At 43.1% G+C, this 16,714-nt stretch overlaps 1 protein-coding gene across 1 annotated transcript in view; it reads left to right on the top strand.

Annotated features, from left to right (window-relative positions):
* The window catches only part of thsd7ba (thrombospondin, type I, domain containing 7Ba), a 140,457-nt gene extending 126,447 nt beyond the window's left edge, over window positions 1-14,010 (top strand). Inside the window, exons 22-29 of the mRNA XM_035173650.2 lie at window positions 561-706; window positions 1,616-1,784; window positions 5,227-5,400; window positions 8,501-8,596; window positions 9,756-9,838; window positions 10,414-10,609; window positions 11,092-11,179; window positions 11,736-14,010. Coding sequence (XP_035029541.2) covers window positions 561-706; window positions 1,616-1,784; window positions 5,227-5,400; window positions 8,501-8,596; window positions 9,756-9,838; window positions 10,414-10,609; window positions 11,092-11,179; window positions 11,736-11,817 — 1,034 coding nt within the window. The 3' untranslated portion in view covers window positions 11,818-14,010. The remainder of the gene's footprint in view (window positions 1-560; window positions 707-1,615; window positions 1,785-5,226; window positions 5,401-8,500; window positions 8,597-9,755; window positions 9,839-10,413; window positions 10,610-11,091; window positions 11,180-11,735) is intronic.
* The last annotated feature ends 2,704 nt before the right edge of the window (window positions 14,011-16,714 follow it).

Below are 16,714 nucleotides of genomic sequence, written 5' to 3'. Positions count from 1 at the left end.
ACGCTTTCTCTGAACCTCACAGAATCCCTACGCAACCCCCCAATGCTATCAGGCCACTTCTTCTTTTTTCTACTGTTGCCATTTACCAAACACCTCCTGTCACACATTATTAATGGCTCACTTGAGCAAAGCACTTGTGAAGGAAACTGTTAGATCTGAGCACGAAGTGGCATGGTGACACAGACGTAATGTGCTGCTGCACTAATTCCTCTTTGTCATGTGGGAAATACAGTTTTTCACGGGCTAGAGTGGCCTCTTTTCCCTTGTAAATAAATGATTGCCGTTCATTGCAAACACGCTCTTTTATTCACAGTTATTTTCACAGGGATCTTTTTTCGCAGTCATGCATCGATGTGTCTCTCGCTCCAACGCACGCGCAGTTCAGTTGGATGGATCCTACAGTGTTTTGGGGCCTTTATTCGCAGTTTTCTCCTGTTAGCGTTTCAAAATGTCACTGTTTTATTGGAGTTACTCACCCGTGGAGGCTTAAAGAGAATGCAGCTTGTACTCGAGTCTCCTCTGGCATATTGTTCAGGTTCGTTGTTCTTGATGTTCTGCAGCTCAGACGGTGCGCACGCGGAGGATTCTGCAGGAGGCCCACGAGGAGGGGCGTCCCTGTCCCAACCAGCTCACCCAGACCAAGCCATGTCCCATAAAGCCTTGCTATATATGGCTGCTGAGTGACTGGTCCCAATGCGCTGTAGAGGTACGACTTTCTACCCTCGTGCGATGTCATCAAGTATGCACCAATAATGCACACTGTCTTTTGAGCTTCTGTTTTTTTTCTTTGCTCTCAGCACTTTTGTTTAATTGTTTTCCATTATTCATTTTCTTTGCATCACACTTTTAAATGTGCAGCTTATAAAGACATTGCAATGCACTGCCACTTTTCTTAAAGGTGCCCTGTGGAGTATCTGACCAGCAGCTCCAAATAGCTCCATTGATGATGATATCCTGTGGTGCATTCTTGCAACAAACAAAAGCTCTTGCGTGAATCCATGAGGTCTTATAACCATGTCAAGTGCAGTTTGTGCCTTTTAAAACAAATGCCATCATTATATCTGTGCCGCATACTGTGTCATGGCGTCATACCAAGGATGCTGGAGATGAGGGGGGGCTGCAGCACTTTCTACTGGTGAGGGACAGCAGCTGTAAGGTGAAACAGTTCTCTAAGAACAATTAAAGAAACTTTCATTTCATTTTCTATGGTAACAATTTTTGAGTAGCATAGTAGCAGGCCTAATATTACCACTTTTAATTATTTACAATATTTGATTTAATTTCAGATCACTCAGTGTATTTTCAGTGGAGTCTATTTGATGCACAAATGTGACATAGATGTTAAGGATTGTGGATTTTCTTTCTCGAGTGGGTCAAATGTGTCTTAAACTAAAATCTGTGAGGCCCTGAATCCAAGTTTACAGATTGTTTTCTTAACCTGGTATAAATGATCTTCACAGGGAACCTCTGAAACACTATCTTAGCTGAAAAATGAGGATACATTGTGGTTTCAGTCATTCCCACCTGTGTTGTGTGAGTGTTGTTTATTAAATGTCTTCTTTCCTCTGGAAGTTATTGTCGGTGAATCTTAACAAGGCCGTGTGTGTGTGTGCAGGGTGCAGAGTGCGGTGAGGGGCTGCGGAGGAGGAACCTGTCGTGCGGCGTCCACTGGGGCGACTGGCCCGAGTCTCCTCCTCGGCTGGTGGACGCGGAGCTCTGCGGAGACAAAGTGAGGCGGCGGATTCAGCAGCAGATGGAGCAGCCCTGCTTTGTTCCCTGTCCAGGTAAAACTGCACCCAAATATCTCCTCAGCTGTATTGACAGCCAGAGCGAGTATACGCAGGGTTATTATTGATTCAATTGCATGAAAGACTACATAAATGATGCATTACTGTGGTAATTTTGGATTCATAATACCAACATTTATTTGGCCTGCAGTTTGACTTAATAATCAACATATCATACTTTCTGCAAAATCAATCAAAGTCATTGATTAACTAATGAGCCTTTTATCCAGTGTTATACGTCTAGTGTACTGTCCACAAAGGGTTTTTATTTTTCATACTCAGATTTCACAGTTGATCATTTGCCAACACCATTGATTTATTTTTTCGCACACTACATTACGCAACAACACAGGAAGAAAAGAAAACATGAAAAATCATCCCAACTGGAACAATTAACTGATCACACTGCTGTAGGTAATCAATCTGCCTATCACAGCCACTCCGTTAACAGCTACTGGGGAGGAACTCTTTATGGGGAAACTTGGGAGCCAAAGCAAAGTCAATATATATCACAGCGGTAACAGCGAGTGAATGTTTAAAAAAAGACAGATGACAAATATAATGTTGCCTGCGTTTGTCCTGCTTTCGCATTTTGCATCACAGTGATGATCTAAATTTGATCGGTGATGTTAGAAGATGATGGCAACACATGGCGGTGAGAAGAGCTACAGCTGGTATCCAACAGTATGAGTGAAGCAATGTAAAAACACGGGAAATCCCTCCGTTATAGTTTAACACAACTTTATTTCAGCCTACACACAAACAAACCACACTTACACAAAGCTCTCAGACGTAAATCTAAAGGGAAACTGAATCTATTATCTTAAAGGATATTTACCATCTGTGCAAGTAGCAGTGGCGGGATGTAACAAATACTTTGTACTTTTACATTTTCAGGTATTTTTCTCTTTTACTCCACGACATATTTCAGCAAATATCTGTACTTTCTACTCCACTACATTTTTACAATGCATTACGTTACACAATCACAATTGTTTTGAAAGTTCTGATGAGTTCTGATGAGTTCCATACTATATTTATATGATATTAATAGGAGTCTGTAATATACTTGCATTAACCTAAATATTCAGTAGACACAGTTACTGATGTAGTATACGTTGCATTAGGGAATAGGCTTCACGGGGCAAGTACTTTTACTTTTAATACTCTAGTTTAATTATTTAACTAGTACATGTATATTTAAAAGCAAGTACTTACTAACTTTAACTCAAGTAGAAATGTTCTTTTACTTCTTTACATTTTGGGCGAGTTATTTGTTCCGTAAGTAAAATGTTTCCCTTGTACTTCCCCCACCATTGGCAGCCAGATATGAATTCTTGTGTGTTTTGAAGTGGTTTATTTATTTAAAAACCAATCACACACACATCCTGTCCTCTGCAGATTAAATTATGTGTTTTAAGATGTCATTTTGCAACAACTGCATGAAAAATGGGATCTGAATGTGAAAAAGTACTGAAGTATTCTGAAGCATTATATTTAATATATATATGGTATCACCTATATTACAAATAATACTCGAGTGCAAGTTGAAGCAGCTTCCTTTTCCTAAATATACACGATACACATGCTGATGTACTGTACAGCTGCACTCGTGCCTGGAGAAATGAAATGCGTCAGGAGCCGGTTCAGATCAACTTGTTTTTCTTGCAATTTTCGAACAGTGTTTCTGCATCCAGTGGTGCCAGTTTGTAGTACACATCAAACCACAGGCAGTCTGTTTTTTGAGATGGGATAATGATCAAAGAGCACCAGTGTTGGCAGAGTGCTGCCCGTAGCTGTAACGCTGTAGCTGTAAAAAAATTTGAGGTTAAAAAAAATAATATTGGTTCAATGTTTGCACTGTGCTGTATCTCAGCAATGGAGACGGCTGGATCGTGAAAAGTCGGAGCTACTATGAAAAAGATTTACACTTAGCTAGTTTCTTGTGTTTTCCTCTTATCAGGAAGTAGACAACGAAGAAGTTGGTGCCAAATTCAGAGCTCTCCCTCGTTTTTGCACATATTTAAATCCTGGGGAAATTTTGGAATCAAGAAAGCTCAACCATTAATTGATCGCTTTGGTTAGGGGAATAATCAGCATATAATGTGTTTTTTTTTATTGTATCTGTGCACAGTGAAATGGTTAATCATCATACAGTCACCATAGCAACACAATCCCAGCAGATCAAAGATGACTGACATCCCAATGATGCCAACTAGTGTTTTTCTTTTCATCCCTTTTTTAGGCCACAGTGTGAATATAGAGTTTGCTGTAAGTGCGGCAGCGGCTGACCAGCTGACAGCTGTGACCTGCTTCACTTGTCACTGTCACACTCTCCACCTTGGAAATCCATAATGAGGCCTTGTTGTGGTTGTAGAATACATATGTGGGATTTACTACGTGGTAACAAAGAAGGCTCCTCAGATCTCCTCTTCTTTTGGCTGTGGCCGTGCGAGGCTGTTGTTAGCGTTCGCCGTATAGAGACGCCATCCTGCAGCGCTCGCCTCTGCTCATCTGTCTCTCGCTCTCCTCTGATCCTCGCCTTGATTCATCACTCACTTTGCTGCGAGCCTTGGCTCAGGATCAGGACTGTTTGATGGCCAGAGCAGATGTGTACCAGTGTGTGTGTTTGTGTTGTGCGCTCCTGCGTCTGTTGGTGGTGTAGCGGGAGGGGGCCTAGGGGAGGGGTTGTCAACACGCATGTGCTGTTGTGTGTGTGTGTGTGTGTGTGTGCGCGTGCTTGCGGTACACTGCAGCTTTCGCCACAGCGTGTCTCCACAGCGTGAGGGAGGCGGATAAAGTGGATCCGTGTGAAGATGAAACATAATGAGATGCGTGTGGCCACAGACGGCTGCTAATTGACGTTCAGGGCCGAGAATCAGAGGGTTGTTCTGGCTGAGGAGCCGTGGCAGCAGGTGATATTATCCCTACAAGATGACCCTGTCAGAGATTATATATAATGGATATTAATGTCTGACCTTCATGGAAGCAAGTGTTTACGTGTTGTTTGTAGACTGACTGAGCAGATGAAGCAGCATTTGTCCGCTATAAACATTCCCCCACACCAAATGAATTTTCCTTCCTCCCCTGAGACACATTTCAGTATTGTGTGTTGATTTTTACAGTTGGGCTCTGCATCCCAACTTGTATTGTATAATTTATAACTCTGGTTGGCCTATTACTTCTGAATGCCCACTGGGCTGTCTGAGTAATTTGTTTTGCATTCGGTACATTATCAGCCGCAGACGTGTGCTGGAGTTGTTTTCGATCTCTTTTAAATGTTCCAGGAGCTGGCAGGGGAGCTGATAAAATGATCCCTGAAATAGTGCTGGCAAGCTGAATGTAAACCTCCGTTCGAGTTAGCTCAAAAAGAAAAGTCTCTGTGTTATTGACCAGGTCGTGTCCATCACTGCTCTTTTTCCCCCCTCTCTTGTTATAGGAGACTGCCATTTGACGGAGTGGTCCTCGTGGAGCTCCTGCCAGCTGACCTGCCTGGAGGGGCGGAGCTTTGAGACCACGGGTCGCCAAGCCCGCTCCCGAGCTGTGATCATCCAGGTCAGGGAGAATCAGGGCAGCTGCCCGCATCAGGTCTTTGAGACGCAGCCCTGCAAAGGTAATGAGGAAACCACTTCAGGCCTCAACCTATTTAAAGCAGACACAGATCAATGTTTTTATATTGATGATGCATCACATGAGGACTTCTATATAGAAATGATTTCTCATGGTGTTAATTATCACCCAATCTCGCAGCTCATCAGCTATTGTCTGAACATAAAGGAGCCACTGAGGGCGATGGCCAATATTTTGGAGCTTCCTGTGTAGACAGCAGATATCCGGGTCGAGACTCAATCCATTTTAAACCGTTTACAGTTCGACTAGAACATTCTTCCACACAAAACACAAACAATTATACTTTTTAGACATTTTGGCTCATCTCTATTAGCAGCTATCTGCTGATCAATGCAGATAAATTCAGAAGCAGATAGTCAATGCATTTCAGTCACTGTGTTCCGCCTCTTTAAGTCTCCACACGGACTCTTTACCTGTGGGCAATCGCCAGCTCAAACCTGATTGGTCAAACTAGAAACAGAAACCAGAAGGCTTCAATCCCCAAAACTGTGTCCCTCGTGTACAGATCACGTGCACAATCTGTTTGTAGAGATTAATTATCACCAAATGCTCTACAGAGCTTTAAAGCATATTTCAGCTCATTGTTGTGCAACTTAACTCTTCTTTTTCTCTCTTGCTGCTTTCAAAGTTTTGTTTGAAGCCGGAGGGGGAAAAAAATCAAAACAGCAGAAAGACAAAGTTGGCCTATATCTGCTGAACATAGTGGAGCATTTAGCAGCTAAAGAGCCAGATATTTCCCTCAGGAAGCAGTGGAGTCCAAAGACGGAGTTAAAAAGGAGAGTGACTAATGGACCAGCATTCATCATGTGGCCAGAAAAACATGACACTGAACGAATGCTAATGTCGCTCCATTGCTGTTGCATGTGTTAATAAACAGCTTGTTTGCTATAGGTGATAATATCTTAGTGTTGTGTTAACGGTGTGTTACAACAGCCTGTAAGCTGACAAAAAAAAAAATAGAGTAAGAAAAAAAAGAAAATCATGCAGGTTTAATGAGCACTGCGGTCGGGTGAGGACCCAAACCACTGGAGGTCAGCGAGAACTACAGTAGGTGTGTAAAGCTGATCTTTATTCTCTGCGTATGTGGACCAAACAAACAAGGACTCGCTCAGCAGTGGGTGAATATCAAGTGTCTGGGAGGTCAAGGCCCTCGAGGAGCTTCGTTTCTCCATGTGCTTCGGTCACGCTGCGTGTGCAGGGATTTTGAATGATGGGTCTTTAAGAACAAAAAAGTCTCTGACGGTTCATTGAAATTGCAAGCGCCCCGCTGATAAATCTTTTTGTTACACTTTAGATCTGCTCGCGCGGGCCACGGAAAACAGTTCTATTTTATCCTGCTGTCCTCGAAGATACACTCGATCAGTATCGAGGCAACGTTACCTTGGAAATACACGAGTGTGTGTATATGTTGTTTTTTTTCATCGCAGAACACTCCCTGCCATAATAGACATCACGGACAGAAGACTTCTTTTGGGTTTCGCTGAGCGTTAACCTGTCTGTAGGGAGCTAAAAGCTGATATTACCAGTGCCTTCGAAATGGCCAATTCCGCAGTGAGCTGAGTTTTATAAGAGATGGTGCTCGGGAAAATGACAAATAAGATGAAAGGTTTATCAATCAAGTATCATGAGATGCGATCTGATTGTCATCTAAGTCACAGGTAGAGACAAATACAATGTGCTTCAGCAAATAGCACACAGACCATTATAGTACCTCGTTTTTTCTATCGAACACAGCCATCAAACCTTCTCTGCATGGTGGAGTGAATCCTTTGATTCGATGAGGAGGCAACCCTCCTGTGGCAGTTCCTGCAGATGAGACGTACACAACGTTGAAGAGGACTGTTGAACTCGCTGCAGAACCACTTCAGCTCAGACATAATCTCAGGACGTCTTCGGTGAACAGCTCTCTTGAGGTCACTCCGCAGCGTCTCTATCGGTTTAAGGTCCGCGCTCTGACCGGGGCCACTCCACTCGAGGTGGATTTTCTTTTGTTTGAAGTCATTCTAAGGTAGATTCACTTGGATGTTTGGGTCGTTGTCCTGCAGCATCTCCCGGCTCCGACTGAGCTTCAAGCTGTCCAACGTTCAGAGGCGGCACCAACTCATGATGCTCCCTACACCCTACACTTCACCACTGAGAGGAGGTTTTCATGTTGGTGTGAACTGCCCGTTTTACACCACACGTGCAGAGCTGTGTGTTCTTAACAAACAGTTTAACCTCTGTTTCCTTGCTTCAGAAAACATTTGCCCAGTAGATATTAATTGTCAATGTGCTCTTAAGGCAACTTCTAGCACATAATGTAACTTAATGTGCGTTCAATTTGAAAATGTAGGAACTCGAGTTGCAGAGTAGCATTCTTCCTCACTTATAAACCAATTTACATATTTTTACACAAATAATAATAATATCATGATTCATAGATCACCTTACAATGTTCTTAATAATACGAATAACAATAATACGAATACCGCAAGGAGCTCCTCTATACGTAGAAATCCCTATATAGTGGAGTAGGGGTTACTGAATGAGTGGGTGATTTTTGTGTTTTACAAAGGGAAGAATATATTTATTGTATACAAATCTATGCCCCAGAGTTAAATCATCATAGGTGTCTCAAACTCTCTATTCTTTAAATAAATAATCTCGTACTCCATGACATACCTGAATACCTCCACTGAACAAACCCTGCCAACTCTCTTTTCCCTTATTAGATAGATGCGTCTACAACTTGCGAGAAAAATGGTAACTGTCAGACACCCGTGGAGCTTACATGTGTAATTTTGAACTAAATTCCACATTTCACACGTCCTTTCCTGAGGTGTTTCCCCCCCAGGAAAATAAGAGCCTTCCTTTCAAGAGAGGAAATATGAGAGGTATCCAATTTATTTACCACCTCATTTCCCCCAGAGATTCCTTTGTCACATCGCACACGGCCTCAGTGGAAAGGTGCCCTTTTCCCTTACGCCACAAACACAATGCGACTTACTTTGAAATGAAGTAGCGGGGGGGGCAGCAGAGGAAGCGGTGGTTAATGTTCATGGGAGTGAACTGCTAAAGAGCCTCACCTCTGCCTCTCTGTGCAGAGGGGAAATGCCACAGTTACCAGTGGAGGACGGGGGGATGGAGCAACAACCAGCGAGTCGTGTGGTGTCAGCGCTCAGACGGCGTCAATGTCACAGGTGAGCCGCCGCAGCATCCCCGGGCCGCTCACACACACACACACACACACACACACACACACACAGACACACACAGACCGACATGCTTATATAAATATGAATATCTATGTATATCTGGCTTGGTGCAGACTGCGACTGAAAGTGTCCCAGTTCTGCCTTTGTTCCCCCGCACTGAACTGAATCTGTGTGAACAGCAGAAAAACCTCCACGGCGTCTCATTTTTCAATCCGGCCCGGATCACATGGATGTGTGCTACAGTGTCTGATAAGTTGATTGCTCAGGAAAAAGAAATGGGGGGTGGGGGTGTGTGTGAAAGTGATTCCAATAACAGAAAGTGAATCTTCCTCCATTCATCAGAGTGAAAGAAAGCTGTTACGCAGCTAGGTCATTTTGTTTTTGCCGAGATGCTCGAAGCAGGTGGTTTGAGAATAAATGTAGAGATAATTGAAAAGTGTGGAGGATACAAAAACAGATATTTCAGTTTACAATAATATCAAACTCTATGAATAATGCCCTGCAATGGATACAATCACTCACTCTACCCCCTTGAATTAAACCTGATTACACTTCATGTGTTTTTCTATCTCTTACACACCTACACAAATATGCACACACGCTAATAAACAAAGAATAATTTGAGTGTTGAATTTAACACCTTATTTGAGCTGTCCATTTTTAGCGCAGTCTCTATTGATTCCTCCTCTCCCTCTTAACATAAGCAATCAATACGGCAGACTCTGAGCTGGGAGGCATTCAATCCATATAAATATAATCATGCATTTGTATTTGTGGGAAGCGAAGCAGGCGTGGAGAAAGCGAACAAAGGTAATAGTTCTGTGGGAACGAGAGGCTCTGGGCGAGCGTGATGTGCCGTAAATAGCGGGTGAACGTGATCTTATCGCCGTAAGGAAGTGTTTCTGACAAATATGAGACCAGGAGGAATAACCTCCCTCTTGCAGACGAAGGCAAGAGCCCAAGGCATTACTCTTTGATATTTTGACATGCAATTTTCCATGTTTGAATTAAAATGTTCACAGATTGATCAGGGACCCTGATAGGCAGCCGGGGCTATTAATCAGGTGTGGCAGTACATTAATTTACTGATCAATGGGCAAAGGCACAGAAATTAAACAAAGAACCTGTTGTTTTTCCCCTCCAGGGGGGTGTTTCCCACAGAAGAGGCCCACCACGGTCAGGCACTGTCATCCTCCGTGCACGAAGCCCTTCTCGCACTGCACGCCGGTGAGATCGCCGTCCTTTGATCGGGCAGCTGTGATCTCTGCAGTTTCTTGCTTTTTTCCTGCTGCTGCCACGTTGTAAACAGGGAGCGATATGGATTTTGACAGATGACATTTTTAATTTTCAAGAACAGCCCATTAAAGGGAAATCACATTAATAGCAATGAACGTGGGCTCTGTGTCAGTTGGTGGCTACACCTTGAGGGTTTTGGGGAGGGGTGGGGTGGGGGTGGGGGGGGGGGGGGGGCAATGGGGGCTGCAATGAAAAAGAGAAATAATCTAAGCTTGACGTTTTACTGCCCCTTAGAGTACCCTTCATGTTACTGCACTTAAAAGTGATTTTATTTAATTGAATTTCAGAAGTTTTTTATAGAGATTAAACGCCTTAAATTAATCAAATGTGTAACCCCCCCATCAATCTCTTAATCTGGCAAGTTTATTACCAGCGCTCAGAGGATTCGACACTACTCCCTATACGTGACTACACAGACTGTTTTGTCAGCAGTGTTTTGCAGCAGCAGGAAAGCAACAATTACACTTGTCTTGTGTCGGCAATAAATGATGGTCTTCTCCTCGCAGAGCGGAGTGTGCGGGTGTGAGCGGGGTTACACCGAAGTGATGACCACGCACGGTTTCTTGGACTACTGCACCAGAACGCCGGGGGTGGACAACCACAAGAAAGCTGACGTGAAGACCAACTCGGGAAGATTAAAACCGGGGCCGTCTCAGGCTCGCGACCTCTACAACGAGTGGACCCTACGACCCGTCGGCCCAGGTACTGAAATGGAAATCGTCTCCACGTCTCAACTAGCGTCGCCTCCTGCTGCCTTTGAACCCCCATTGCAGCTTCCAGCATCACAAGGCCGGGGGTGGCCTTTGTTCAGGGTTTTCACTGCTGGACTTATCATTATGGGCCATACAACTATATGGAGGAATCTCTGTCTCTCTGTTTCTCATCAACTGCTCATCTGAACCTTTTCAAACGTTGTGTCTGAGTCGCTGAGGATCCAAAGGAACTGCAGTGTTGATGGGGAAGGTTTTTTTTGGGGGGATGAGCAGTTATCAAGAAAACAAAGAGCCAGAGACCTCCTCCATTTATTTTAACTGCATATGGTCGTTATGTTTCCTTTTGAATTGAGCCACAACCTGCTCCAGCTTGTCAGGCTCTGCACTAGTTTTCCCCAGCTGTGCAGGTGAAAGGTTTACGAGTAGGAATATTCACAAAGTTGTATTAAATCTGCTGTTTGATTTGCACAGATGGAAGAGTAAAGCTGTGGGTTTACGCCGTGACCGCCCTTGGATTCATCATGATACTCTTCATCATTACCTTAACATTCCTGGTCTGGTATGTATGTGTTATGTTGCTCTTTACTTCTTCTCTATGCACAATTTAAAGAACGAAAGCTCAATTGTAGGTCTCACACTGTAGATTACAGCCAGCTGAGCACTGAGGAGCAGAGAAACATAGAAAATTCCTAATTATTAGAGAGAAAATCTGTCATGTATGAGTCATAGACTGGTGAAAAATTAAAGGAACTTGCAAAGTATAGTGGTGGAGAGCACTGTCTTGATCATAAACAATAAAGACGGACGACATGGCCGCTCCCTAAAAGTGAGGCCGGATCTGGCTCAGCCCTTTATGTCTGGCCACACTTTAGCTCATAAACCCCACTTCCTCCATGTTAGCATATGGGACCTGGGCAACTACAATGTCAAACCACCCGCTAGATAATTTTATTCCAATTGTCTCTTTCATTTGAGGTAGTTCTTGTCATGCTGTTTGTTCAAGTGCTATGTTTGGTTTTAGTTAGTTATTTGATGGATCATCCTTTGCCTCTTTGTCACCCCTGTGTATATTCCAAATAATATATTCTGTGATTTTTTTGTTTTTTTTTTCCCAGTAAGCCATCCAAAACCACTAAGACGTCTCCTCCACCGCAGAAGCCCTTGACCCTGGCCTATGACGGTGACATGGATATGTAACCAGGCTGCTGCTATACCTCACAACGACACGCTCAGCCTCTGACGGACTCCGGACTGCGATCTGACCTGTTTGAGCTGGGAGACTTTTTTCGCTGTTTTAACAACTGTATTGCAAAAATAGAGCAAATGGACGAAGCTCTCATGTGATCTGCTGCTGAGAGGCCACTTAGCCCAGAGGGTCTGCGTCGGCCATCTTTCCTCCAGGAAGAGGAGGACCCAAAGCTGATCGAGGTCACAGAGAAGTCTCTGGACATAGGAAATAAAGGGACCTGTAGTTTCTTTTTCTTAATTGCTTGCAACATGAACACATAGTTGAAGCACAGTTTGCAACCCACAAAAACACAAGAACTCCTGAAAAGCAAAGAGAAAGTGGATCCGCAGGTGTCGCCCCCCGGAGGTATGAGGGGCCTCCTGGTTATTTGTCTCGTGTGTGTGTGTGTATGTCGTGAGGGGGACGGAACATCTCGAGGCGGCCGTCACTCGTGACATTAAAAAGGACAATGGAGCATTGACATTTGAATTTGTCTCATTAGTGCTGGAATCTTTGTAAAAAGAAAATGTCACAAGCCTTTTGGGTAAACAAACAGCCTTTTTTTCAATCTCTGAGAATAAACAAGACACTTTATGCACTATGTTAGTGCTGATTCCCTTTTTGTTTCCTTTCAGACGACTTTTTCTAGTGTTTTAATTGTAATGCAAGTTGTTGCTGTCAGATTGTGTTTCGTTGATGATGCCATATGTTGTGTATATGTGGAAACCAAAAGCAGGCTTGCCTTGAGTTAAACGATTCAACGATGCAGTAAATTCTCCTCCCTGATGCTCATGAAGACACTCGTCCACCGAGGACTCAAATTAAGGAACGATGTCAGAAATTGTGCAACGACTACCGGAAAAAAACGGCAGGATCACCAGACGGCAACGCTGACGGATTCTTTGAATGCAAGTTATCAAATACCAGCATGATGATGATCATACCTCATACACACTTCACTCTCATCAAAGGCAAAACAAAACAGCTCCGATTCACCAAAAACACAAACGAGAGTAGACAGGACGAATTATCCACTGGATCACAGTTTTCATCTGATTAAATTAAACTCAATGTCTTTTACAAGGACGTCATACTTTAATCATTTTCTTTTTTTACGACATTTATTCAACCAATTATACAAATAAATACAAATTAGGCTGGTAGAGCGCAAGGATGCAGACTCGTTTTTGACAGTTTTTAATATTTGTTTTGCACCATGAAGACAGGGCTCGAACATTAAAGACAGCAAATACCAAATATTTGTGAGCACAGTTTAATTGTGAACTATTTCTCGGGCTCATGCATGAAATTGTTTTCTTTTATTCAGGCCAAGGGTTTTTGTTTTTTTTTAATTATAACTTTGGTTTTATTCAGATTTCCATGATTTATTTATCGCCAAAACTTCATCCAAAATCATCTTGGTGGATCGGAAATTCGTACCCAATTTAACCATTTGGACGCGGATCCTCCTGAGCCTCCCTCATGACGCCCAGTGGAGAATTAAATTCCTAACACTTGGTGCTTTCCACCCTGACCAGAGTTTTTCGCTGTTTCTCTCTTTGCCTCCACAAACTTGAGATTTGGTCTTGTGTCATCCGACCTCCCTCTGAATGTATTTTACCAGACATAATCTATAATCTTAATGGTTGTGCAAATATGGCTGTTACATGCTGTAACAACTGTACGTCAACAGCTGATTGTATGTAGGCATGCTTGATTCATTTTGGCAGAGAGTGCTCCAAGTGGCCTTGCAAAGATTCTGTTTTACCAGTTGCCAAACATTTTAGAGTGGTTTCCTTTAGGCTGGTGTTTCTGATATTCGGCCAATAAAGGGGACACACGCGGTGAATATGAGGTCAATGTACAACCTAAATGTGAGATGTTTTACATTTTTTAACATAACATGGCCAACTAATTAAAAAAAAGTTATTTGGTCACATTCACATTATGAAAGTATGAACAGCCTCTGACCTGATGAAGAGAAGTCCTCTGGGTTGTGTCCCGGAATATCTGAAAGTATGATCATCCATTGTTTACAGTGCCATGCTATTTGTGTTACTATTATGTGTACATGGAGAGCTGGACAAAAATGCAAATAAATTGTGAAACAATGTGAAAATAAAATGGTGCATACTCTCTTCTCCTTGTTGCACACCTTCATAGTTCAGACTCGGTGGAAATTTTTTTTACGAGAGACGCTCCGTCCTGCTGTGATCTTAATCGGCTCCTTGACTCTCGAGTCCTGATAAATTGTAATTACTGATACCGGCTCCGAGGCAGAGCCTGGAATAGATGAGCATCTGATAAGATTCATCTCGCCCTGCAGGCAGATTCCCAGTCTGATATTCCCAGGCTGCACGCAGGTTGTGGGGGAAACAGTGCTTAAATCTTTTGTTCTCATCTAATTCATTTATTTAAGACTGTCACTTTTGTTTAAGAGATGGTTGAATTCAAATGCTTGTGTCATGGCCATCTGATCTGTGGCAAAGTCGTGGGCCGATCTTGTCGTGTCCAATTTGTCTCGTTTTTTTTCACCCTTGTGACGTTTTCGCAGGTTTCAGTGAAGATATGTGAACAGCTTGGCAACGACGGAGTCTGGTTTTAATCAGGATTCATCTGTTACAAGCGAGATGGATCATCCTAATGAAATGCAGCGTGCTGTCGTTTGGCAGAGCAGAGTGAGAGCTTAAGGAATATTTTGTAGGAACGCTGCATAACCTCTTAAAGCAACGAGTGTTTATTATCACGTATTTCTGGTTTATCGTGTGATTGTTTGTATCCCACCAGAGTAGAGACGATCCTACAGATTTCATCCGAGGTGGAGGCCGCTCACTGGAGGACAACAGCTGGAATCAAACCAAAATTGACAGTTGCTTGTTGTTTATGTGCTACTAACCTACCTACTAACCTACTAAACTCGCCATCCAGTCAAGGTTAATGAATAGAACTGATGACTTTTGAAGACAAAACAACAAGTGCAGTTAACTTTGCCTTTATGAACATGCTACAAAAGCAAACTACATCTGGGCTTTGATGGTGAGGTTTATGGTTTACGGATGGATGGTCTTTATAAGTGACCAGTCCAGGTTGTACCCACATGTCGCCCAATGGCAGCTGGGCTTGGCTCCAGCCCCTCCCTGGGAAATGGATGGATGGATGGAAGGTTTTTATAAGTCTATTGCTGTTTCATAAGTTTTACAACTGTCTCCTTTAGCATTGTTTTGGCTGTTTGTTTAAGCCGTGCTTTTAGCACCACCAACAGGTGAAAACTTTTTACACACCCTGTGAATTAGCTCAACATTTACTTGATATGTTGTCATATTTTTCCCAGATATTCATGGTTTCCAGAGGATGAACCTCCCCTCACCTTGATGATCCCTTTAACTTATCCCTTCATCATTAGGTAGGGACATGTTGAATGTGTTCATCCCTGAGCCGTTAAACTAGCATCATCATCATCATCATCATGAACATCATTCGGCTCAGACCACCACCGTGTCGAAGTACAGCCTAACAAGGTGCATGGCTGTAGACTGTTGTTAGAAATGACCTTTACGTACAGCATTATTGTGGGTGGGCGGGCAGGTGAGTGGGTGAGGGACGAGGTGGCGTGCGGCTGCCGGAGGGAGGCGTGGAGGAGCCTCAGGAGAGGGGCGCCAGGCGAGGTGATTAGCACAGCTGTCACCGGTGAACTAATCACTGCCTCTCTCTTGCGCCCCCCCCCCTGTCCTCATCCTTATTATATCATCACACAGATAAAAGAAGCAGCAGCACAATGTGTGTTTCATTTTTCATTTTTGTTACCTCTTCAGTTATAAACACTGACCTTGTCAGGACCAGTAGACCCCACAATGGTCAGAACCTCACGTCTGTGGTCCTGGTTAAAGTTAGGTTCTGGCATGAATTGGTCATGGTTAAGGTTAGGTTTAAGGTTTTGGTTACAGGCTTTCCACAATGGTTGGGAATCGATGAACAATGCTAACAAGGATAGCTACGCGAATCTTTGTGTGTGTGTAGAGACCTGTTTCTCCTTATGTCATTGTGAGGACCATAAACCTGAGCATAAACCTTCACAGTGAGGACATTTTGGTTGGACCTCACTTTGTCAACTGGGCTGTTTATGGATTAAGACCAGCTTTATTTATTGGGATAGCATTGGGTATTGGTTGGGGTTGGGTTAGGGTACGGATAAGGGTTAGGCATTCAGTTAGCTGTGTGTGTGTGTGTGTGTGTGTGTGTGTGTGTCTGTGTGTGTGTGTGTGTGTCAGTCAGTTACTTTGATCCTGATAAATATCCAGCAATAAATTAGTCTGAGTTAGTCAAACCAGATTTCTGCTTCAGCAGCTTCGAGAGGGATTTGATTCCAAAGATGTGAATCTCAGTAGAAAAACGCATTCATCCTCACTGATTTCTTGTCTTCTGGTTTCTAGGTAATATTTTCCTAATTATTCGAAGGCCGACACTCTGGGATCTGAGAGCGTGAAGCAACGGAGGAGCACGTTGAGGAATGGATAGATAAGTACATGCTCATGTGCTCAATAAAAGGACTTTGACGTTCAGCCTGGCTTGAACTCAGTCAATACAGGATGGAAAAAAAGGTCAAATAAGGTGATGCATGCTACTGACCTCATACTCTGGCAACAAGTTTTTAACAAGCGGATTATTGAATTTTGGGGAAAAAAAGGTCAGATAATAGAATGCTGCAATTAGAAATACATTTTCTTCTAGGCAGAGAAATGTAAATGTACCACACAGGAGCGAATTAAGATACAAATTCAATTACGTTCAAAAGCTGTTACCATTGCCAGTAGTTTGTATTTCAATCAAGAAAGACTTCAGTTGAGAAATGAACACATTTTAATGCTG

Source organism: Hippoglossus stenolepis, chromosome 13 (genome assembly GCF_022539355.2).
Source record: "Hippoglossus stenolepis isolate QCI-W04-F060 chromosome 13, HSTE1.2, whole genome shotgun sequence".
NCBI lineage: Eukaryota > Metazoa > Chordata > Actinopteri > Pleuronectiformes > Pleuronectidae > Hippoglossus > Hippoglossus stenolepis.
Note: the sequence above shows the minus strand (reverse complement) of the source record. Positions and strands in the feature narration are given on the sequence as shown.